The following is a 23,369-nucleotide window of genomic DNA, read 5'->3' on the forward strand; positions in this document are numbered from 1 at the left end:
GCCAAATGAGGTCGCTCTTGTGCTCTTGTGTTAAGTATAATTTTGTTTCTCCTGTTTCCCCAGAACAAGACCTTTTCTAGGATGTGATTCGTTAAAGATCTGCGTTGCCAAGACATCACTAACAGTTTACAAATATGTCGATTTTATAATCTGAAGTTAACCAAATGGCTCACGTGGTTGATCTATTCTTTCCTCCGTCCATTTCACCGCAGGTTTCATGTGTTTTACTGTTAATTTCCTTGGCTCACACTCAAAACATTGTCGGTAAGACATTACGTTAATATTTATATTAAAATAGTTAACGTTACCTAAGCAAACCTAGCTAAGTTAACCTTAAAGAACTATAGCTAGCCAAGAGCTAGTTAGAAGACAACCGTGCTACGTCAGTTGAATTACTTTTGTAATAATGTAATTTTGTAAATTTGTATGAAGCTGATACGTGGAACAGTAAACAGAAATGTTAACGTTACCATCATGTTGTACAGTTTTCCAGCCGTCATATCTCACTGCAACTGGACCAATGGTCACCGCACTTTTGCTCGGAAACACGTCAGACATCTCTCTGAGTCTGAGGACGGTATTTCCATCCAATACAACAGGTAAAAGCTATAAAAACTTCCCGTTCCCGATGCTCTGCCTGATTTCTAGCAGATTCCCATGTTTGTTTGCCAGTTAAGCTATGTTTTCAGCTACGTTTCTTGCTCTAATATCTAGTTACCAGAATATCACCTGATTAATTTGTGATGCTTTTTATTGGTGTTTGGAAATATTTAGTTTCCAGAATATACCATTCTCCAGTTTAGTGGCTCACAAAAAGAGAGAAGAAAGGCAACAATGTGGCTACTTTGTGATTGTGTAGTCTGTTGTCATTTTGGACAGATTTGGTGGTTGGTGATGGCTTGCTTTCTTTTACAGGAAGCATTGGTTCTCCATCATGTGTAGCTGAGGTTACACAGTGGGTGCTCACAAGGGAGCAGGTGGGAAAGGTAAGAAACCAGTCTTAAAGTGAACAGTAATTTTCATCATATTTACAGATAGTGTTGAAATAATGCTGAAGTTAGAGGCAATTAGACAGGGTTTATAGTAATAAAAACCTCCCACAATTAATTTAATATTTGATATTATAGTATGAACATACATTTTTATTCATGTCTCATGTTGTATGTATGTTTGTTTCATTTGGTGCCCCAGACTGCAGTTCAAGTTCAGCTGAGACTGGATAAGAGTCTGCGTTTGTGTGGTGAGAATGAGACGGACACAGACTGCTGTCCAAAGCCACTGTGTGTCCTGGAGACCCTTCAGGTGTCTGCCTGTGTGGGCGGCATACCTCAGGCATCACTGCTGATCCAGGCCAAGATACATGCCCTGTTGGTTCCTGCTAATGTTGGATCTGGTAATTCAAATAAAACATGTCATCTCTCATCTTAATGGGCCTTCATGCTAAGGATGTGAGCACTTAGAGGGGGCCACATTTCTAATGGATATAAATCTCCTATCCATTTCAGATAATAAAACAGTCATTCCAAACCAAGTGTACCAACCACTGGGCTCTTGTCCCTGTGATCTCACATATAAAGCATGTGATGTACGCTGCTGCTGTGACAAGGTATTTACATATCTCTCATTATTACATTCTTTTAACAAGAGTGCGTTTTTAGGAAAATGTATTTCCTCCTTTATTAATCAACAATGACTTATTTGTCTTTCACTCTAACAGGACTGTTCCATTGAAGATTTGAAGCTGTTTGTGTCCCACTGTCTCCCAGGGCCTTTTGGTGGACAGGTCTCTCCTGCTTCAGATTATCAGTGCTCCGTTCAGTCCTCTGATGACTCCCCGGATTGGTTTCCATTTTTATGTGTCAATTCTCCACCTGAAAACAACCCTTACCTTGGACTCTTTTACCAGGGAGACACAATGTGAGAAATATATATATTTTTTAAATTGTGATTCATTTATTCATTTTTGTGTCATGTTTTCATTATTTATCTTTTGCCCTTTAACTTGTCTAGTACATCAAAGCCTGGCCCATCCTTCCAAAGGCCTGTTTTGTCCGCTCCAGTGCCAGTTAATGTTTATATTCAAGGAAGTCCCATTTTTACATTAAATGACCAGTACTTCACTATTCCCCAGGTTAGTTGTGTGTATGTTGTTTTAAAAAAAAAAAAGTTTTTAGATTATATTTTGTATCGCATGTGTTGCTAAAGCTGTAACAACTAATGCCTTGTATATTTCTGTTCCACAGGAGGTGCTCGGGCGGTGTGTGAACAGTGCTCCTGTAGCATTTTTGAAAAATTTCAAAGTCAAGTGTGTAACTCTGCTACGTTCCTGTCCAACTGGATCTCCCTTACAAACACTACCAACAGATTTGAGGATTAAAGTGAAGAATGGGCAAGGGGGTATGTTTTACCTGCTAAACATACTGTAGCAATGCTTCGATACATTCTGGAGCTGGAGTCTTTAATTTTCGGTTTATTTTTTTTTTTATGTATTCCAGGTGATGTTGTAGTGGATGTAATTGATGAAGTGGCCATTAACTTGAGTCAGTTTATTTCAAGCACAGATGCTGTTGCCTCTTCAGGTATGGAGATTATAACATCATTACTAAAAGAACTTAAACTGACAATTAACCTTAATGTTGAAGTTTGTTAATATTTCTCTGAAGATGAAAGGCTGGAATGTGAGAATGTGACATTAGCACTGGATTACAAATTCTACTGGAAAGGAAATGGCATTACAAGTGTCACACTGACGCACACTGTTGGGACCATCACTTTAAGTAGTAGTGGTAAGTGCCCATAAAGCTTGCTCATGATTTGGCTTATCACCAGTCATAGTTGATAGATATGTTTGATGTAGTTTGGGCTCATTTTTGCTATTCTGTCTCCTAAACAGTGGCGTTAACTACAAGGTATTCTGCCGTGTTTCTAAATGGAGAATTCATGGGCGAGCCCGACTCAGGGAACCCAGGTGAGAGCAAGACAAAATACTTTGTCCTGAGAATGGTTGTGGAAGTTAAATGTTTTACAGAAAATAGTTCACAGTAGCTCTTACAGTGGGTAACACACAAACATTTTTAATGACAGGTTATCAGGTGGGAAGGCCTGTTATTGCTGGAATTTTGGACACTTTGGACAATAATACAGGCTCAATACAGAGGACGTCAATCAATCTTTGGAAACCAGGTAAAACCCATCCCAAAAACCCAAACTCATGTTGTTGATTACTGGCTCACTGCATGTAGCAAAATAGTGAATTACGTACAGTATATTTCAGTCAAAACAAGTTGCCTAAAAGACACAACACAACTTTCTGATCTTGCTTAAAAGTGAGTGATGGATTCTGTTCCACTGCTGAGAAGAAACCAGTTCTGTTTGGGGAGAATTCAACATCAGGATGTCTGCTACCTGTCAGCCGACAGAATCTGACTCAGTGTAATCTCCTGAGGTCAGTAGCTCAGCACAAGTTCATGTTTAATCTATATCTCTATGTATTTGTGCTGAAGTAAAATATAATGTGTTTTCTCCTTTTAGAGAGACGGTTTCTTCTCTTCAGGCAGCGTTGATTACAGCCACATATGTGGCAAAGAGTGGAAACCCAGATCCTCTAACTATGACAGACTGGGTGAACATAAGCTGTAAGTAGATGGTGCAAAGAAACAATTCATGCAAAGTTTTCTTTTTTCCATGTATGTTTATGTAATGAGATCATGCATTTTTTGCTATACTTTTATTTTAACTTGTAAGGCAGCATTCTGCCAAATTATTTTTCATTTTGTTCTAACTAAATGTTACACACAACATATAAATTCCAGTTGTGACACTGAACTCAGCTATGGAAGACACCACAAGTTCATGCTATGGGATTCCATCCCACCAGCATGTCCATGTTTGGAGTCTTATCACTGGCATGGTAGATGGCATACCTCAAAGGGATATCCGTGCTCTGCAAGTCAGGTGTGTATCAGGTGTATACTCATTGCAATGCACAGTGTAAATTGTATTCTCAATTCAAGAGGAGCTGTTAATCTTTATAAGTCACCATGTGTCCTAATTCACATTAGTATTATAAGTCATTGCGAATCAAGAATCTTATTTGGGTCATTTTTAGCTACAGTCTGTCCACCTGGGCACTGGATTGTGGAGGAGGTGATGTCTCTCCGTGTGTGGACCCAGTGGAGACTCAGTTGTTCCCCATCACTTCCTCGGTCACTTTTACTGACATTCTTATCAACACAGGACCACCAAAAACCAGGTGCTTCCTCAAATAGCAAGACTGCCCTCATAAAGAGGGTTGTTAACTTGAGCCAAATAAGTTACTTTATGTATGAGCTGCCTGACTGATTGTAACCTAGATTGTGACTTTTTCCCCCCAGGTTTCAGATCAACTTCACAGAGTATGACTGTAGCAGGAATGATGTGTGTTGGCCTGAGCTCGCCTTCCCCATCACCAAATATTACACAGGTGGGAATTTATCTATTCCAGGGAAATCTGTCCAGTATTTTATTGTTTCCTTTAGTTGATCAATAAATTGGAAATTGTTGTCATGCTAAGAAAATCAAATTACTGAGAAAATCCATCATTTGAGTTTAACACTGAGTCGAGATAATTATATCCATCATTCCATCATCAGAGCTGACGGCCTTACGGATTTGTTAAATAAGAACGACACAACGTCTAAATTACATCAGTATTCGATGTGATTGTACTGTGGTTGATTCTACACCATAATGTGCCTTTGAATGCAACAGTGAGTGCAATTGATCCCAGAGTTGACCCTTGAATTAAAAAGAAAAAGCCACAGCTGTGAAACATTTCACAACACTGTTTATTTAACTTATTTGACAATGGATACTGATAATACTATTACAGACTTATTTTACCTTTACCCTCCCCAGGTGAGCCATATTCTCAGTCACTGGCTAAAGGCCTTATCTTGGTTTTCTTCTTTATCACTGCCTCGATTCTTGGGACTCAATGGAGACAAATCCAACAGGCGTGGAACTGTGCCGCTCTCTAAAACTCTGAGAAAAATGTAGAGGAAGACACACAGACTGAGGGATAATGGAGAGTGAGAGGCTGAACAAGATGATGTATTTAAATGTCACTGAAATGTAACTACACCTTTTTCCATTAGACATTCTTTATAATAATATAGTTTTTACATGGTTATAATATGTTTGTGGGAATGTAAATAGTTGTGTTGGTGCACCATTTTGTAATAAAGATGTTTTTTCAATTACTTTTTTTAGGCTCAAGCCCTCAACTTACATTCATACATTTCATCACTACTTTCTTATTGATAGGTTTGAAAAGTGGGTAGGTTCTTCTTGTGCAATCCTCTATCTGATTTCAGTCCCACCTATCAGTTTGTTTTTTATTGAGTGCCGTCTTCTGGGTCAATGTTTGTTCAGGTTTTAGATGTTCCCACAAGGAGTCAATATCCACAAGCTTAGTATTTTTTCAGAATCATGCAGACACCAAACATAATATAGCTGCTGCTCCTTCTGATTCTAGACCCATTTCCTGCCTCACTGTATGGATGAGCCAATATTTCATCCAACTGAATCAGGTCAAAGGTGCTAGCTATTGTTCCAGAAGACAGAGGAACTAACATGTAGCTCGTTTGCATTTTTATTTCTAAGTGCCTGCAAGAAACAACGTGTTTTCAGAGTCTGCACATTTTTTTGCCCTGGGCAAAACAGGTTGTAACCCTAACAGGTTAATCCGGCCATGGTATTATAAGGGTTTATTCTTGCAGAGTAACAGAATAATATTTACAGAATAAACACTGCGTGGTTGATGTCACCACCCCAGAGAAGATGATTGCACTATTCTATTTCTTCTCAAATATTCCAGATACTTGTGCAGAGTGTTTGTTTGTAGGATTTTGGTAAGAAGTTAGCGTACCATGAAGACTTTTTTTTTGTAATACAAACTGGTAGGCCCGTTAAGCTCTGACAGTCTACTTATAGAAAAATGTAAAAAGTGGATACTTTGTGTATGAGTGCATGTGCGTACATTCGCCTTCAGACAGCGTTGAGGGCTTAAAGGCAAAAGGTTTAAGAGAGTGTGTGGTGCGCAGACTCCAGGAGGCGGTGATCATTGGTCAAAGGTGCATTCACTGCTGTGGAAGTTGATCGTATTCAACAGTGTGGAGTGACGTGTAGTACTATGGATATTGCAAGCTGACGTCTGCTAAAACTTCATAAACTATGAGAAGAGTTGCGACCACGTCTTTGGATATGCTGCGTTAGCGGTCTTAATACGGTTGCCTCACAATTTCAGGTTCAACTTTGATCAAACAAGTTTTTCATCCAATAATTAACAACACGGCGCTCACCGGCTAGCCCATTAGCTAACACAGGAACAGCTTCTGCTGTAACAATAACCATCTAAAGTGTCCGTAATGCTAGTCAAATATTGTACTAACGCCGGAGCCAAAACATGAAAAGCACTAAGAAGGACTTGACTGACCGCCGTTGACGTCTAATTTACAGAAACCACACTAGTTAGCTTGCTAATATTAGTCTGTCGTCTGAGCAAGCAAATATCGGCGAACTGTCAAAATGCGCTCTCTGCTCCGAGGTGAAGAGATGTGTCTGGCCCAACTGTTTCTACAGGCTGGGTCAGCATACGACTGCATCAGTGAACTTGGAGAACTGGGGCTTGTGGAGTTCAGAGACGTAAGTCCCGAAATAGACTGGTTATAGTCTTCATGAAACACAGTAATGTCTCACTTTGAACGTTAGTGCTGAGTTTGCTAACATCGAAAGCACTCGACAAAGTGCTCTTTGTTTATCGTACGTACAATCCGAGCTTCCGTAACATTTGTCATTGACTTTATATCAAAGCAGACGTGGCAATTGTTCTTAGAATTTACAGAAAGAAGTCCTCGGTATCCCATAAATCATAGCTGTAAAATACTGCTGTAAAGTGGTCCGTACAGGTAACGTTACTTGATTTATGATGGTTTGTCCTGAAGATAGTGGTATGTTCCACACTGTCACAGTTATGAGTGGGGATGAGGATTGTTAATCATTCAATTCTTGACTGAATATGTCTCTTGCACCTGTTTCAGCTCAATCCCAGTGTTAACGCTTTCCAGCGAAAACATGTGAATGAGATCAAAAAATGTGAAGAGATGGAGAGGATCCTTGGTAAGGATATATTGATCTTTAATATACAATTTACCAGTAAGACTTCCGATCTATTCATTGAGTTGTAGTCGAGTTTTGGTCAGGAAATACAATTATTTTGCCCAAGACAGGGTTAAGGCAAAGATGTGATGGGGCCGTATAAGCAAAGCAGAAATACATGAAGCCACAGAGGGCCTTCTCACTGAATTGGAGAGCCAACGGCCCTCAGTCATGGGAAATGTCATCTGGTTGTAGATTTAGTTGAATTAAATGCCATCCTTGGTTAACTAACCTGTATTATTAGATTAAGAGAACAGAATAACATACTGTCAGAATCCAGTGTTAATGAAAGGTATTTGGAAGCTTTGAAACATTTTTTCAACAGTTTTTTGTGTCTTTGAAATGATTGCTCTTTATTTCTAACAGGATACCTTCTGAGGGAAGTCAAGAAAGCAGACATTTCACTGCCAGAAGGAGACGTGAACCCAGTGGCCCCTTTACCCAAGCACGTCATGGCTATAATGGTTAGTTACTTGCTAATGTATCATCATTTATCATTTTTGATTGTAAGATGTTGATGGTGAGACGGTGTAGTCCCTCATTCGTCCAGGAGTGTTCTATTGTAGAAAAGGTTTCAATCACAGTCATCTGGACACTGTTTTCAGAATCAAGACGTTTGGCTCCCATCCCGAAGTCATTCTCAATTGTGGGGAGTTCCTGTCCCTTTTTTTTTTTTTTTTTCACAATTGAGAATGACTTCCGGATGGGAGCCGAAACGTCTTGATTCTGAAAACAGTGTCCAGATGACTACGACTGAAACCTTTTCTACAATATGTTGATGGTGGTATTCCTGTACAGTGCTGAGTTAATGCTACTGCAACTAAATGAATGTAGTGGAGTATTTTCTCAATGTAGAACACTGGATCTTACTTTGTTCTGCTCTAGTCTGTTTAAAATTGGTAAATTACATCCAAAATGTTTTTTTCAAACCTTATAAATAAAATTATATTATCATTATATCACTGGGTCTCTGTGTGTGTGTTCACAGGAGCAGCTGCAGAGGCTTGAAGTGGAGTTAGGGGAAGTCACCAGGAATAAAGAGAAGCTGCAGAGGAATCTGCTGGAGCTGACAGAGTACAAACACATGCTGCGCGTTACCCGCAACTTTGTAATGAGAACTGCTGAGGTTAGTGTGTCATCCTGTAATGTAGCTGGGTTCTTTAAACCCACATTTTCATGGGTGTTGTCTTGCAAATAATTATTTTCACAATATGGCACTTAGAGTCTGCTCTTCGATTTGATTTTGATTTTGATTTTCTTCTTTACCCGCCTGCATCTTGTCTTTACTTTTAGCGAGAGCCCCTTCAAGTGCAATATGAGGAGTTTCCCTTCCTAGAAAAAGAAACAATGATGGACTACAGCAGCATGCAGCGGCTAGGAGCCAAACTGGGGTGAGGGATGGAAATTCTGCTAGCCAAATCAGCATCAGTTTATCTTAGTGTTTGGACTTGTAGTTGGATTTATTTTAGAATAGACAGTAGACACTAGGTCTGTCACGGTTTACCAGTTCTCACAATTGTCATGATATTTTAAAAATGAAATAGTAATATGTTCTGATTTTCAAGCCACAATGATATCATGAAGAAAAAGTAAATGGGTTGCACAATTGCTGCTACACATTTAAAGAAAGTTTAAAATGAGGCAAGCTGCACTTTTATTTTCCTCATAAATAGTTTTCTGTGTCCTCTCTGTCTCCCATTACCCTTCTCACTTACAGACGCACTTTATATACAGTTCACAAACAAACAGGCAAGAAATTCACACGTTGCAATAACTGAAATGCAGCTCTGGATCTTTGCCAACCACACGTTGCTCATACGAAACCTTATTCTTAGATTTTATACTCTTCCAAAACACTTAACTCAGTGGTGTGGGAATACTTTGGACACTGTATAAAGGACAAAGACTTAGTTGAATGTGAATTGTGAATGTGCATTAAAATTAACATGTCGCACAATTCTTCTCCAGTACACCATGCTTTATTCACCAAACGGTTTTGGCTATCTTACCTTCATATGGAGTATTGTGACTGTGCAGCAACAGTGACAGCTCAAAGGAAAGACCGCTTGTGAATGTTCTCCTCATTCTCTTGCAGTTTCATTTCTGGGCTCATTCAGAGGGTGAAGATCGAGGCCTTTGAGCGGATGCTTTGGAGAGTGTGTAAAGGCTACACCATCCTCAGCTATGCTGAGGTCGAAGAGTATCTGGAAGATCCTGACACAGTAAGTGTTCTCAAAGCTAACTATGTCCACGATTTGTGCTAAAGTTGAGTTACGTTTGTTATGTCTTCCCTACATTACAGTTGAGATTAAAATATCAACAGGGAAGGAAGAAGAAACATTTGCATGAATTACGTATTTTGTCTGTATCTCATTTCCTAAGTTGGGTTCTTGTCTAGATGCAAGGTACTTAATTTGGTTTGCTTTTAAGGACAGATTGGATGTTGACTTCTATGTCTGCACATGATAAGGACTTTTCTGGGACTAATTAATATTCTCTATTCCATCATTTTTGACATTGCAAAGAAACATTCTAATTATTATTATTATTTTGTTTTTATTTTATCATAATTATAATTATTTTTGCTATAGCATAGAATAAAAAAAGAACAACATATTTGCTTGATATTATGTGGTGTATGGTGTGAAATAGCACTAAAAATATCCTTGTCACTTCCTTTGTGTAGCATTGCCACACTGGAGTTTAAGAAACCATGCAGAGGACAGAGTATTGAAAATGACACTGGTGAAGCTGTTGTGAAGTCTGTTCTAGTCCTTCGTGCTGTTCTCATAAACAATTAATGCTGCAATCTTGTCTATTCAGTTTGAGGGACAGCACTAATCCACTTTTCCATGTCCTCTTACAAGCAATGTTAACATGTTGCTGAATCGTGGGAAAAGAGGAGACTTGACATTACACTAAAAATGCTTTTTCAAAAATCAGGCAGAGAAAGCAGTACTTTTCAGCTGCTGTTTCCAAGGTCAAGAATGAACTTTCAATCTCAAGTACTTTTCAGTTTTATTTTGGTAATGAATAGCTTGATTTTACAAACAAATAGAAATACATATTTTTGGTTCATTTTTATGAAATATAGAGATTTTAAACAAAGTGTAACCAGCACTCGAAAACCTACTCTGGGCCCAAAATGACACTTTTCTTTTTATTATTGATGGAGTATCTGGGTCTTATCATTGATATACAACACTTCCTCTTATTTCCTATCTGCAGGGTGAGCCTACAAAAAGCGTGGTGTTCCTGATCTCTTACTGGGGAGACCAAATTGGCCAGAAAGTGAAGAAGATCTGTGACTGGTAATTATTCCACAATACGTTATCCTATGGTTGCTCTATTAATGTCAGAAAAAAGGGCTTATATCCGTTTGTTTAGGTTTCTTTCTTTGAGTTGTGAATAACATACTTTTCCCCTCTCCATAGCTACCACTGTCACTTGTATCCCTATCCCAGTAGCAATGAGGAGAGGAATGATGTTGTGGAAGGACTAAGAACTCGCATTCAGGACCTGCACACAGTATGTCTTAGTCTTTATTATTTATTTTTTTAAGTATCTAATTATGCAGATGTTTAATTAGTGACAGAAAGAGTAGTTATTCTGTGTGTCATTCACTAAAGGTTTACTTGTACATGTGTTTGCTCTCATCTCCCTGTTAAAATATAAGCTAGAGCATTTAAAATATGAGCTTTTTCTGGTGATGGGTTTAGGAAGATAAAGGAATACAATATTTTCCAAAACAAGCTTGCCGAAAATCTTGTGTTCAGTGAATCACATTACATCCAGTAAGGATTTCTATTCTGAACCGGTCTTTTATGGTCAAAGAAGAAAGAGCTAAAGAACTAAATTAAATGGCTGATTTATTTTCTAAAAGATTAACCTAATTTTTTCTTCTTGTGACCCATTCCTGGCAGTTAGATGGTCAGTTAAGTTTCTGTCTGAGGCATTTCACCATGAATCATTTGGTAGCTTTAACCCACTGTAACTGAAAAATAGAATTGCACTCACCCCCTGTAGCACATGATCAGCATGAGGCCTCAGCTGAAAGTTGAACAGTTTTTTTCTCTTTCATGCATGCTTTTTTTCATCCCTCCCCTTTCTTTACTGTTTCTCTTGTCTGCATCTTAATCACACACAGAAACACTCACAAATGCCTCGTTTAAAATGTAAATGTTGATTTCTGATGCCATACATAATCATCAAGTCACATTTTGTAAACTTTACCCTTTTCTGAATATATTTTAATATGATGTACCACACTAAGAGTCCTGTTTATCTCTTGCTGTGTCCAGGTACTTCATAGGACAGAGGACTACCTGAGACAGGTCCTGATTAAGGCTTCAGAATCTGTCTACACCTGGGTCATCCAGGTCAAGAAGATGAAGGCCATCTACTATATTCTGAACCTGTGTAGTTTTGATGTTACTAACAAGTGTCTGATCGCTGAGGTGTGGTGTCCTGTCAATGACATTCCCGCCCTGCGGAGGGCCCTAGAAGAAGGATCGGTGAGAAAACTCTTTTACAGAGTTTCTCTGCTTTTGACTTTGGCCTCACTGCAGGCTTTGTTTTTCTGTTTATTTAACACGGGTAGTTGCTTCATGAACTGGGGTATTGTTATCATATAAGCATGTACTGTCAAGGCATTGCGCTTTTTTTTGGACTCTTTAGTTTAAGAAAAGTTTAGTTAGTTTAGTTTGTGCTGCCTACTTTTTTGCAGTGAAATGTTTCAATACATTATGGTGAAATAAGTTTATGGCAAAATGCTGACATTTTGATTTGAAATTAATATTTCAGAGAAAAAGTGGAGCAACAGTTCCTTCCTTTGTCAATCGTATCCCCACCAACGACACTCCCCCCACCCTGATAAGGACCAACAAATTTACCTCTGGCTTCCAGAACATTGTGGATGCCTATGGAGTGGGCAGTTACAGGGAGGTTAACCCTGGTGAGTGGGATCCTTTGTTTTGTTTTTTAAATTAACGATCATTTTATTGTAATTGTGTAATACTGCTTCCTGTGATAACACATGCATAATGTAACAAAAAATTGAATCCAGAACTAAGGTGATGGGAACATGCCGCCATTATAGCTTGTAAGACTTAGCCATGAGTTACTCTGCAGAAAATGAGTTACATTCAAACTCAGTCTATGTTTTTTTTAACAGACTATCTGAAGAGCTCAGGCTAACTGCTTCACATTTCCTTTTATGGAAAGAGCTTTCTATAATTCTTTCTATAATAGTACATATTATTTAACTTTCCTGGTTTTAATTCAGATTTGTATTTTATCTTTTTCTGTTTCAACTTATGCTAACTTGTCAATTACATTTCTTTTTGTGGGTTTTTGTTGTTGTTTCTGTGTCTAGATTTTAATATCCTGTTGTCTTTATATCTTGGATATTTTATTTTTAGAAGTGCTACAGTATTAAGTATCTTTTAACGTTCACTAGCTTTGATTTATTTATTTTTCTCTTTCTCTTTCTTTAGCTCCTTTCACAATCATCACTTTCCCATTCCTGTTTGCGGTGATGTTTGGGGACCTGGGTCATGGAGTTATCATGGCTGTGTTTGCTTTCTGGATGGTGCTGTACGAGAACAACCGCAAACTTAAAAACACAAGGAATGAGGTGAGTGAGTACCGTAAAGCTGTCTTTTTTACCTTTATACAAATTTTCAGGCTCAATCAAGTAACCTAACGAATGCCAGTTTGTGGCATTCAGTGTGTCTCAAGTGTAACTGAGTGATTCGGTGTGTATGTGCAGATCTGGAACACATTCTTTGAGGGGCGTTATATAATCCTGATGATGGGCCTGTTCTCCATCTACACTGGCCTGATATACAATGACTGTTTCTCAAAGTCGCTTAACATCTTTGGTTCTGGATGGAGTGTGAAGGCCATGTTCACAGGGAAGGTGTGGAAGTGAGTACTTCATGAGAAGAAGGACTTCATTGTAACAGTAAAAACAGCTGAACAGGCCCAGAAGTGCATAAGTATTATTTTTACTGTTAAGAAATTGAATGAACAACCTATTATACGTGTTCGTTGATGTTTGTGGATATGTTTCATAATGACATACATGTAACACACACTTGTGGTTTTATTTGTGCCTAATAGTGACGAAGATATCCGTGGGAATCATTTTCTTAGCCTGGATCCAAATGTTACAGGAGTTTTCAAAGGACCGTACCCTCTGGGAATTGACCCGGTGAGTAGAGAATATTGAAGACTAGTCATTATGAATGGCATGATTTGTCATGTAATACCTCCATATACATAGATTTTATCATTGCGTCTCATCATTGTGGTGGTTTTAAAGAGCGTTCATCATACTCACAATCACAATAAAAAGCACTCTGAAATGTATTATGTCACCAGGACGTGTGCACTTCAAGTTATCCATGTATACATATGCAAGCATACTTTTGTGTGCGTACAACAATAAAACAGAAAACAATAAAAATGCTTATTAGCTTCATGATTACCACAATAGTTGGCACTTTATCAGTGATGTGCAATGAGAACAACTTAGGTTTACATGAATTGCAGAAATGGCATATCAAGATTCTGAAATGCACTTACCACACATTAAAGTATTTCTAATTATGTAAGAGCATTTTATATACTACTACAATTCAAGGTACACATCTATAGATGCATCGGCTCCACCTTTCCTCCCCTGATACTGATTCCCAAACAGTGCAGTTTAAAGTCTTTGTACATCACTGTGTGGAACTGATTAGGATTGTCTATGTGCAAGGCAACATGGGTGTAATTTAAAGGGGAGAGACTTTCATACCATAATGTTCATTATAGGCTTGTGAAATTTTAATCATATAGTTCGAGAAGGTATAATATTATTATGTTTGTATCTTAACAAGGAGTATGAAACAGCCATTAATGTGGTGCATTTTTGCATCCCTGCAAAAATAGGTTATTTGCTCAATTAGTGGTAATGTTACTCATACAGGGTACGCACATTGTGTGGTAAGAATAAATTCTTGGAATGGGTAAAAATAACATTATTACTGTAGATCCCCTCCAGAAACAATAATGCCTTCCTTACATGGCTTAATCGATGAACAAAACACAACTATACTTTATGGGAATAGCATTGCTGGAGGTATTCTTTTACCAATCAAAACTACCCACTGTATAATACAGTATATGTCATCTTTCCGTTGTAAAGATTTGGAACTTGGCATCCAACCGCCTTACATTTCTGAACTCCTATAAGATGAAGATGTCAGTGATATTGGGCATCATACACATGAGTTTCGGGGTCATCCTCAGCACTTATAATCACTTGTAAGTACCACTTTTTTGTTTTTGCCTTGTAAAGCCCTTAATGTTAGATGTTATAGTTTTTAATACCCTGCCTTATTTTTGTCAACAAAAACAGGCACTTCAGGAAGAAGTACAACCTGTACTTGGTATTTCTCCCTGAGCTCCTGTTCCTGCTGTGCCTGTTTGGCTACCTGGTGTTCATGATAATGTACAAGTGGCTGGTCTTCTCTGTTAAGGACTCCAGACAGGCCCCGAGCATCCTCATTCACTTCATAAACATGTTCCTCATGCAGGGTGATGCAGTGCAGCCCCTCTACCCAGGACAGGTGAGAAGCTAATATAAAGCTCCATTCCTGATTCAGTGTAGCAAAATCTAATGTCGTTCAAAATACACCACAGATGTCACTGAGACAGTTCATAACAATGTAATGCAACTTTGTTTTGCTTCTTCCAGACTGGCTTCCAGGTATTTCTGGTGGTCATTGCTGTTCTCTCAGTGCCTGTCTTACTCCTGGGGAAACCCGTTTACCTTTATTGGCTTCACAATGGAAGCCAAGGTCTAGGAATGTACAGGGTGAGGGTTTGAAATGCACGTCTGCCTGTGAATGTGTGCATAGATGTGAAACATTTCTGCAAATATTTGTTCTCTGACTGTAAATATGCAAATCTGATGAGTTTCTCTGTGTGTTCTCAGGGATATGAGCGAGTGCGGCGTAACAGTGAAGAGGAGCTCTACCTGATGAGGGCTCATGACATGGAGGAGGGCAGCAGTCACAGTGATCTCTCCACTAGCGGAGAGCGCCAGACAGAGGAGGTCAGCACAGCAAAACAATTGGATTGTTACCCATTAATCTTAAACCTCCTTATAAGCAACCATTGTTATTTTTTGCTGGTGTCTGTGATGCTGAGTTTTGTTTTGTTGTTGTAATAGTTCGACTTTGCAGATGAGTTCTTACATCAGGCCATCCACACTATAGAGTATTGCTTGGGTTGCATCTCCAACACAGCCTCCTACCTAAGGCTCTGGGCTCTGAGCCTGGCACATGCCCGTGAGTATGATGATTTGTAGTGCAACACACAGGTAGTTTGTCCCTCCTTCAAACCTGTACAAGCACACATTTAACGCAAAGTGAGATTATAAAATTATTACTGAAGAGTAGCTTATTTAGATAGTTTTGTTCCAAATCAAACAGCCAGTACTTAACTCTGTAGATCCCCAATACATTTTCTCATAAAATCATTATTTCCTAGATTTCTGCTACCTATTTTATACAATCCAAGTGTTCAAAAAAAAAAAAAAATAGCATTAGGTTGTGGCCCCTTTTTCAGTTCATTCATTTGCTTACATGTTCTATGTATAGAGCAGTTCTCTGGATTCTCAACCTGTAAGAATTGATATAAAAAATTTAGGTGGATAATTAAGTAATAAGTAATTTTCATGTTGTTGTTTTTTTTCTTTCTTTTGCTGCACTGCAAGGGCAAAAATGTTCAGTGAAAGCGCATTTTGACCCAATGTGAGAACATGTAATGAAATTTGCTCATGCACAGTATTTCATGGTTTATTAAACTGATTTTAATTAATTTTGCATAACAAAATAATTAATTGAAAAATTAATTACAGGGCTGTCTTAAGAAGGCAGAACCAAATGGCCATTTAATATCTCTAATATGTGTATATAACCTTGTGTGTGTGCTGTAGCCATTCTGTTAATGACTTCCAATCATAATTGAGCCGTGATGGAAGTGTTGCAGAAATCGTAAAAGATCATATCTAGTCAGATTACTGGCATGACTTATACAGAAAAAACTACTCAATGCTCCTTTCAGACATAACTCGGACATGTAAAATTGATAACAAATTTTGGAGTGCAGTGTGTGTCTGAAAGGGCCTGAAGAGTTGGTCAGTCCCTCAAAACAAATTTAACCCTTAAGTCATGATGATACCAAACCTATTCAAACCATTTTGCAACCTTGGTCATGACAAGGGACTTTAATAGGAGTCTAGATCGAGGCCAACAAATGTAGACCAATGACAGGCCTGAGATCTGCCTGAATATTAGTAACTGGCATATACCCTTTGTCTCTGTTATTTGTTATTCCCTAAATGGATGGTGCACATGCTCTCTGCTTTAACAGAGCTATCGGAGGTGCTGTGGACCATGGTGATGCGAGTAGGACTACGAATGGACACCAGTCTCGGGGTTTTATTCCTGGTGCCTGTGTTTGGCCTGTTTGCCGTTCTCACAGTGTCCATCCTCCTGGTAATGGAGGGTCTGTCTGCATTCCTTCATGCCCTCCGGCTGCACTGGTAAGATAACTATTACTTGTGTCATTGACAGGGCCGAAGTTATTTATTTATCTCAGTGTTTTATATTCATAGCAGCTGTTTGTTTCTTCCTCAGGGTGGAGTTTCAGAATAAATTCTACAGTGGGACTGGAGTCAAGTTTTGCCCCTTTTCCTTCTCTCTCCTCCTCTCCAGCTTTGAGCATGATGGCATACTGTGAAGTGACTGTGATCTGCTAAAACTGTTAGGTGGTAAAACAGAGCCAAAACAAGCCAGCAAAGGTTAAAGACATATTCTAGAGATGTCATGAAGTGATTTAGATTTTTTCTTTTCATCTTTTAACAATTTGTTATGTAAAGAAATTGTATGTTGAGCTTCACAGACTTTGGACTGAAATACACTGCCCTCCTAACAGTTCAAAAACACAGACAGTACAGAGTGCACTGTTAAGAAATTACTGTTTTTCTTATTGCAAATGTATTCATCAACTGGTATTTTGTACCAGAATCAGTATGTTTCACTGCAGAACATTTTGTGAGGTTTAAGTATGAGGCTCAAATTTAAAATGTAACTCCTATACTTAAAGCAATCAATTTTCTCATGATGCATTATTGGTAACAGTTGTTGATGTCACTTGTATGGAGAACCACATCTTCCAAACTTAAAATAAATAAGTTAAAAAAAAAAAAAAGATCTATGACTTTAGCATGTGATAACTTAACAGTATTAAGAAAATGGATAGCCCCACATTTTGGCTACACAGACAACACTTTGTTGCTAGTTTAGGTCTTTTCATGAGATTTGCTGATAAAATAAGATGAAAGATAATAAATAACATCCACCTTTTCTTTTAAAAATAATTTATTAATTTCTGTTTTCTTCCATTGCTTCTCTTCTGTGTCTAATTATTTTTGTTGTTAATTTTGGCATATTTGTGTATATTCATGCAGTTATTTTGACTGTTTCTCACTGAGTTTCAGTTTTGGCAGGTCTGGTTTCCATACATAGGGTAGTGAGCCACCTTTCGGTTACATAGTTCTTGCTCAACTTTTTGTTGCACTGACTGCCTTACAGAAGTACAACCAAATGACAATATACTGTATAATTCTTCAGTTTCCCTTGTATAAACACTGCGAAGGATCTTTGACATTTTCCTTATTGAAAAGTGCTTGGGCAGGTGTGTGATGAGATGTATATACTTTTACAGAATTATTTTTTAATCTATTTTAAAATGTATCAGAATTAAAGATGAATGTTAATGGGATATGTTTTTTACTTTTATGCATTCACAGTGTTGCCTATGCGTCTTCCACTACAATTTAACATTCCATGCATGGAAAACTTAAATCATTAATTTGTTGAATCAGCTCTGCTGGTTGGGAGCCCATTATTTTGAAAGATCTTATATCCATATTCACCACAGTGGTTAGGCTGTATTACATCTTATTAGGAGAAGATTGAATTACGTACTGATATGAGGCATTAGTAGTATTTGCTAATTTTGTGAATTTGTTAGTATTGTATGGAATTGGTATAAGGGAAGGAGACTTATTGAGATGTCTACACTTTTTCACTGGCAACACAATTTGCTACAGTAAGATACTGCCACACATTTTTGAAAGTCACGACATTGTATATCAGGTTTTAACAGTGAAACAATATGGTGTCAAATCTTGATGATATACGTGTCAGTCACTGTTATATTTGGGCGAGTGATGTTTGATTAGCAATTATTGGTTGAACGGGTATTGTAATTTCTTCTAATGCAGCCCTAATCTTGCCTTTGATTTTAATACTAAGAATTGTTATTATTATTATTATTGCCTTATTTTCATAGACAAACACTTCATTCTCTACTTATTCTGAAAAAAAAATCATCCTCTTGTCAATAATAAATTGTATTTGTTTGTGTTTTTTTCCCCTCAAAGCCCATAACTGGATTTCTTATTGTATCTGGGTTTAGACAAGCTACATGGAAGTCAACACCAAGACGTTTGACCCACTTCATGTAGCAACATTTTACATTTTAAATATGTTGGAGGACTTACATCACAGAATCAGGACATTCACTAACTTAAATATTGTGTGTAGTAACTCTTTTTAAGGGGTGTAATTCTGGAAAGTGGAAAGTAAAGCATAAAGGTCACTTTCCAGTGTAATTCTGGAAAGTGACCTTTATGCTTCTTTTTAAACATTGCTTTAATTTGATGGGATTTGAAATTAAATGTACATACACACACTTTGACTACATATGAAAGCTTTGGTGCAGTATACTGGAGAGGGTGTGCTAGAAAAGATACATTTTGTATAATTTTTATCAAATCAGTTTCCTGAAAAAGTTACTTATCTATTTGTACATTTCTGATTCATTAACTGATCATTGATATGTCAATTAAACCAGCTGATCAAGTGACTTGTAATTTGATTTATCAGTTTTTGATTAATTACTTAAATAGCACTCTATTAATAGCAGTCTCTGTATTGATATAACATAATGAAGAGAATAAAATAAATCTAAACAATTATTATTTTGTTTTAAGATGGGCTCAGTGTGATGTCTTCACACACTTTTGGTGAGTTTAAAAAGCTAAAAGATAGAAAAAAAGTAGCATATAATAAGAAATGTACTACATAAATCAATTGACAAATCAAAAATATAGTTAGTATAACAAAATTATAGAGATTATATATTCATTATCATGTATGAATCTCCTAAACATTTTACCAATTGTTTTTATTGTGTAAACTCATTTTGATTAGCAAAATTGTTGACAAGCTAATTGGCTTGGTAGTCAATAATTTGCAGCCACAGTGCCATCATGATATTTAAAATACAGAATTTTAGATTTACTGAAATGTAGGCTAGTTCCCACATGAGGTTTCCAATTTACTAAAAGTATCAAGGATTTCAGATCCTTGACCAAAGCTCTCTTCAGGTTAAGAGATAACTGGCACAGATAGTTGCCTTCCAGTCAAAACTCTGGGAACACATTTCCCACTTCCTGTCTCCCAACTACAGTAGTAGTAAGCTGTATGAGCGAGACGTTTGATGGTTGCCAGGCAACGTGAAACCGCTAAACTACAACGCAATTGCTTGGATCGTTGTTAAAGCTACTGGCAACCGCAAACTATTGTTGACAAAGTTTCAAATGGCCTCAGGTTAACCAGGACGTAGTTAAGGTTTTTAATTATCCAAATGTTAACTAAAAGTAATTGACAAATATGGTCCACGACGATTTACGAGTGGAGTGGATCCGACAGCGCGTATCTGCCGGTTTCAATTTACCGGACTGTCCTAACTGTTTCGACGAACTTCTCAGTCGGAGAGATGGAGAAGAAGAAGAGAAAATTATCCGTTATTTGAACATTGTCTCTGAGGAAGACTCGCCATCATGTCTTGTGTTTTTCAAAACTATCAGAGAGGAAGAAATTGAAGTTGAAATTCCAGTCGGTAAGTTGGCCAAGGTGTAACTTAGCCCCAGTCTGTGCCTCTAGCTAACGTTATTAGCATACTTTCGGGTGACAGAAGTAACCGTCCGTGTCTCTTAAAAGATATAACTGAACTTAACCGGCGATGTTAAAACCCGAGAAGGTCGTTTAAAAACACTTGCCGTTGTTCTGAAAGTATTTCCAGATCTCCAAATACCCTTCTAACCATCTGGATGAAAAAATATTCCGTCCGCTGCACGACTAAAACTTTTTTTTACTCAATTTCCCAAGTTGCGACTCTTTTGGCTTTTTCAAACATCGCCGGTTAATTAACATGTAGAGAAACCGTTTATCTCAGTGACCCAAATGTATGCTAATACACGAGAGGCACAACCGAAGGTGTAGAAAGTGAGCAGAAACTGTGTTAATATGTGGACAATAAGACTGCATCTAACTCCAACGTTTATAACCTCAGACAGTAGGAAAGATGGAGACTCTTCGGATCCTGACAAGAATTCCTGGACCCAAAGTGGAGCAGAGATAGCCTCAGACTCTGAGGAGACAAATGAACAAAGTCCCAGCCATGTAACATCAAATTTAATTCTTAATTGCTTTCAAATTGTAGCTGTGTTTGAAATCATTTATTAGTGTATTATTGATGGAGAGGATAGAGATAATAAAAATGTTTAAACTCATGTTTGGTGTTTTCAGAGGATTGAGATTCAAGTGGTCTATCACATTGAGCTTCATGTTGCAGTAAACGAATACCCAGAGAGATTTTTGAAATCCCCTGTCTTCTACTTTCTCAGGAACACAAAGGGTGAGAGGACAGTTCAGTATCATTACAATATGTTCAAGCCTCTATTGCACATAAAAATAATTAACCAAGAGATTATTTGTGTTTTAAATAGAGACCATTGTTGAACCACTGGACATGAATGAGGCCAGTGTCCTGATGCCCAGGCTATTTGACACTGGCCTGCATAATGGACACCCCCTTCTTGTGCTGCGGAACAAACTTGCCCAAGTAAGTAAAATGAAAAACATTTCACAAACAACCAACAGCACCCACTAACAGTCAGACAAAAACTTAATGTAACAGCAGCAGAAAAACTGTCAACATCAACCATGTATATCAAAAATTTCAGATTTTCTGAATAAAGAATACAGGATGCATATTTTCACTGTGTCTCTTGTCAGGTGTATATACCCTTGCTCACTGCCCACCAGATGAAGATAACTGGTGCAGGTTATCAAAGCGGGAGAGTTTCTCCTCAGGAGGAGACCAGAGAGGGTGAAGCGGAGAGTCCAGTGAAGTCAAGTGGACAATTCCCAATTCGTGATGAGTTGCTCAACAGGACGCACAAGTTTTTGGGATTGATCAACACAACTCTCCAACACCTTCAGATTCAAGGTTTGTTTTATTAGATATACCAAGGGCTTATTATTTTTAATTTCATGAGTTTATCAGTATTTCACTACTAAAAAACAAGTAGAAATTTTATTTTAAGCATATTTTGAGCTGTCTCTGCCAGGAGAGGACTTTGTTTACTGTTGCTAAAATTGCTTGGGGGTTTTTAAAAGCCTCAAATATATTGCTCACACTTATTGCCAATGGTGATTTCACAACATTTCATAATAAACAGTACAATCTAAAGATCAGTCTTTTTGTCACAGATGAGATTACGCTGCACATCCCTGAGCTTGACCTGGAGCCTGAGGTGGATGTACTGCTCTCTAATCCAGAGATGCTAGAGAAGTTGGAGCAGTGTGTGATGAACTGGCAGACTCAGATTACCATTGTTATTGAGGAGCAGAAAAACAAAAAGCCACAGGTTTGTGACTCTCCTTATTTTCTGAATTTCAAACAATACAGGCTTAGTGGTGTCACAGTTAAAGAACTTAAACTTCAGCTGAAGGACTTGGGGTCAAGCCCAGCATTCACATGTGTAGTTGCTGCAGAAATGTCTGAAACATTAGCAAGAAATTAAATCTCTGTCAGCTTAAAATGAAATTATTGGGTACAAGAAAGCATGAAGCATACACAGTGATATCCATAGACCAATGTGAAACATTCACTTTCCGTTTTCCCCCAGGCACCTGGCCCTTTGGCTGAGATAGTTTTTTGGCAGGAGCGTACATCCATCCTGAGTGCCCTGAGTGAGCAACTTAAACAGCCTGTGGTAAAGAAGATCTTGGAGGTGATGACCAAAGCAGATGCAGGCATTATTCAGACCCTGGAAGGAACGGTTGCTGAACTTACTAAATACCGTGTGGAGTCAGATGATAATTTACGCTTCCTCAGCACACTGGAAAGACACTTTATGGTGAACTTTTTATAAATGCATTATTGTTGAATATTCTTTACATTGACTAACTCTTTTATCTGTTAACAATGAACAGTGTAATTACCAAGACCTCACTGTTACAGAAACGCACTTAATAATAATAATAAGTGTAATAATAATATAATTTTTAATTTAAGAATAAAAAAAAATAATAATTTAAATAGTGACTCCAGAATTGGTCTGCTATCCTCATCTTCACTTCAATCAAAGTTACATTGTCTGTTGTAGAATCTGGCTACTGGAGCAGATTTTGGTGTGATCCTGGAGACCATCCCTCCTCTGATGAACAGCCTTCAAATTGTGTGGATAATCTCTTGCCACTATAACACAAATGAGCGCATGGTCCCTCTAATGGAGCGTATTGCCTGGCAGCTGTGTGAACGTGTGGATCAAGTAATTGATGTCCACACGCTATTCAAGTATGTGTGGATACATTTAAATTTTACATTGGAGGTTCAGATTTTAGATAGAGTTTAAATTTAACTATATTTTATAATGCCAATATTGGTCAGTAATCAGTCAGAATCCTTTATTCGTATAGGTTGTTTTGTGTTTTCAGTATAACTTAACAATGTGCTCTGCCTTGGACAGAGATAAGAGGGAAGTGGCCAAATCCAAGGTGCATGACGCTAAGCAGGTTCTGGACCAGTGGAAGTCCTCCTACTTTGAGGTGCGTGCTGAAATTGAAGAATCAGACAGGGATCCACGCTGGGAATTTGACCGTAAGAGACTGTTTGAGAGGACTGATTACATGGCTTCCGTCTGCCAGGACTTGTACAATGTTTTGCAGGTCAGTATACATACACTTCATAAATAC

At 38.0% G+C, this 23,369-nt stretch overlaps 3 protein-coding genes across 6 annotated transcripts in view; all 3 read left to right on the forward strand.

Moving 5' to 3' along the window:
• Positions 1-67: 67 nt before the first annotated feature.
• Positions 68-5,240, forward strand: tctn2 (tectonic family member 2). Of its 2 annotated transcripts, none has more exons than XM_044196316.1 (18): positions 68-264; positions 486-599; positions 916-986; positions 1,192-1,393; positions 1,506-1,606; positions 1,718-1,917; positions 2,011-2,131; positions 2,244-2,397; positions 2,496-2,579; positions 2,664-2,786; positions 2,894-2,968; positions 3,085-3,183; positions 3,328-3,445; positions 3,532-3,635; positions 3,813-3,954; positions 4,115-4,252; positions 4,374-4,462; positions 4,897-5,240. In XM_044196316.1, exons 1-18 carry the CDS (start codon positions 165-167, stop codon positions 5,016-5,018), a joined length of 2,157 nt encoding a protein of 718 aa, XP_044052251.1. In that variant the 5' UTR covers positions 68-164; the 3' UTR covers positions 5,019-5,240. The 2 variants fall into 2 exon arrangements, with proteins under 2 accessions (XP_044052251.1, XP_044052250.1); XM_044196315.1 differs by having other exon boundaries at positions 69-264; positions 4,109-4,252.
• Positions 5,241-6,094: 854 nt separating this feature from the next.
• On the forward strand, positions 6,095-19,188 carry atp6v0a2b (ATPase H+ transporting V0 subunit a2b). 2 transcript variants are annotated; one of them, XM_044196314.1, is made up of 20 exons: positions 6,095-6,684; positions 7,080-7,158; positions 7,564-7,661; positions 8,186-8,323; positions 8,491-8,588; positions 9,293-9,419; positions 10,426-10,508; positions 10,632-10,725; positions 11,499-11,711; positions 12,001-12,151; positions 12,693-12,832; positions 12,968-13,125; positions 13,321-13,411; positions 14,393-14,511; positions 14,606-14,816; positions 14,945-15,064; positions 15,185-15,304; positions 15,422-15,539; positions 16,627-16,798; positions 16,874-19,188. In XM_044196314.1, the coding sequence occupies exons 1-20, from the start codon at positions 6,568-6,570 to the stop codon at positions 16,908-16,910; spliced, it is 2,484 nt and encodes an 827-aa protein (XP_044052249.1). In that variant the 5' UTR covers positions 6,095-6,567; the 3' UTR covers positions 16,911-19,188. The 2 variants fall into 2 exon arrangements, with proteins under 2 accessions (XP_044052249.1, XP_044052248.1); XM_044196313.1 differs by having other exon boundaries at positions 6,096-6,684; positions 16,893-19,188.
• Positions 19,189-19,840: 652 nt separating this feature from the next.
• Positions 19,841-23,369, forward strand: part of dnah10 (dynein axonemal heavy chain 10) — a 30,213-nt gene continuing 26,684 nt past the window's right edge. The window contains exons 1-9 of one of the 2 annotated variants that reach the window (XM_044197591.1): positions 19,841-20,226; positions 20,680-20,789; positions 20,916-21,024; positions 21,116-21,231; positions 21,405-21,618; positions 21,882-22,039; positions 22,301-22,531; positions 22,781-22,971; positions 23,144-23,342. In XM_044197591.1, coding sequence (XP_044053526.1) covers positions 19,998-20,226; positions 20,680-20,789; positions 20,916-21,024; positions 21,116-21,231; positions 21,405-21,618; positions 21,882-22,039; positions 22,301-22,531; positions 22,781-22,971; positions 23,144-23,342 — 1,557 coding nt within the window. In that variant the 5' untranslated portion in view covers positions 19,841-19,997. Of the gene's footprint in view, positions 20,227-20,679; positions 20,790-20,915; positions 21,025-21,115; positions 21,232-21,404; positions 21,619-21,881; positions 22,040-22,300; positions 22,532-22,780; positions 22,972-23,143; positions 23,343-23,369 lie in introns of those variants that run through there. The other variant, XM_044197592.1, reaches the window with a different exon arrangement.

This window comes from Siniperca chuatsi, linkage group LG5 (genome assembly GCF_020085105.1).
Source record: "Siniperca chuatsi isolate FFG_IHB_CAS linkage group LG5, ASM2008510v1, whole genome shotgun sequence".
NCBI lineage: Eukaryota > Metazoa > Chordata > Actinopteri > Centrarchiformes > Sinipercidae > Siniperca > Siniperca chuatsi.

Excerpts from the sequence above, each read along its gene's own strand:
- tctn2 (XM_044196315.1), top strand. The coding sequence starts at position 165 with ATGGCTCACGTGGTTGATCTATTCTTTCCTCCGTCCATTTCACCGCAG. Across the intron at positions 2,132-2,243 it reads AGTACTTCACTATTCCCCAG|GAGGTGCTCGGGCGGTGTGT; the intron begins GTTAGTTGTGTG and ends TCTGTTCCACAG. Across the intron at positions 3,184-3,327 it reads AATCAATCTTTGGAAACCAG|TGAGTGATGGATTCTGTTCC; the intron begins GTAAAACCCATC and ends CTTGCTTAAAAG.
- atp6v0a2b (XM_044196313.1), top strand. The coding sequence starts at position 6,568 with ATGCGCTCTCTGCTCCGAGGTGAAGAGATGTGTCTGGCCCAACTGTTT. Across the intron at positions 8,324-8,490 it reads TTGTAATGAGAACTGCTGAG|CGAGAGCCCCTTCAAGTGCA; the intron begins GTTAGTGTGTCA and ends CTTTACTTTTAG. Across the intron at positions 12,833-12,967 it reads TTAAAAACACAAGGAATGAG|ATCTGGAACACATTCTTTGA; the intron begins GTGAGTGAGTAC and ends GTGTATGTGCAG.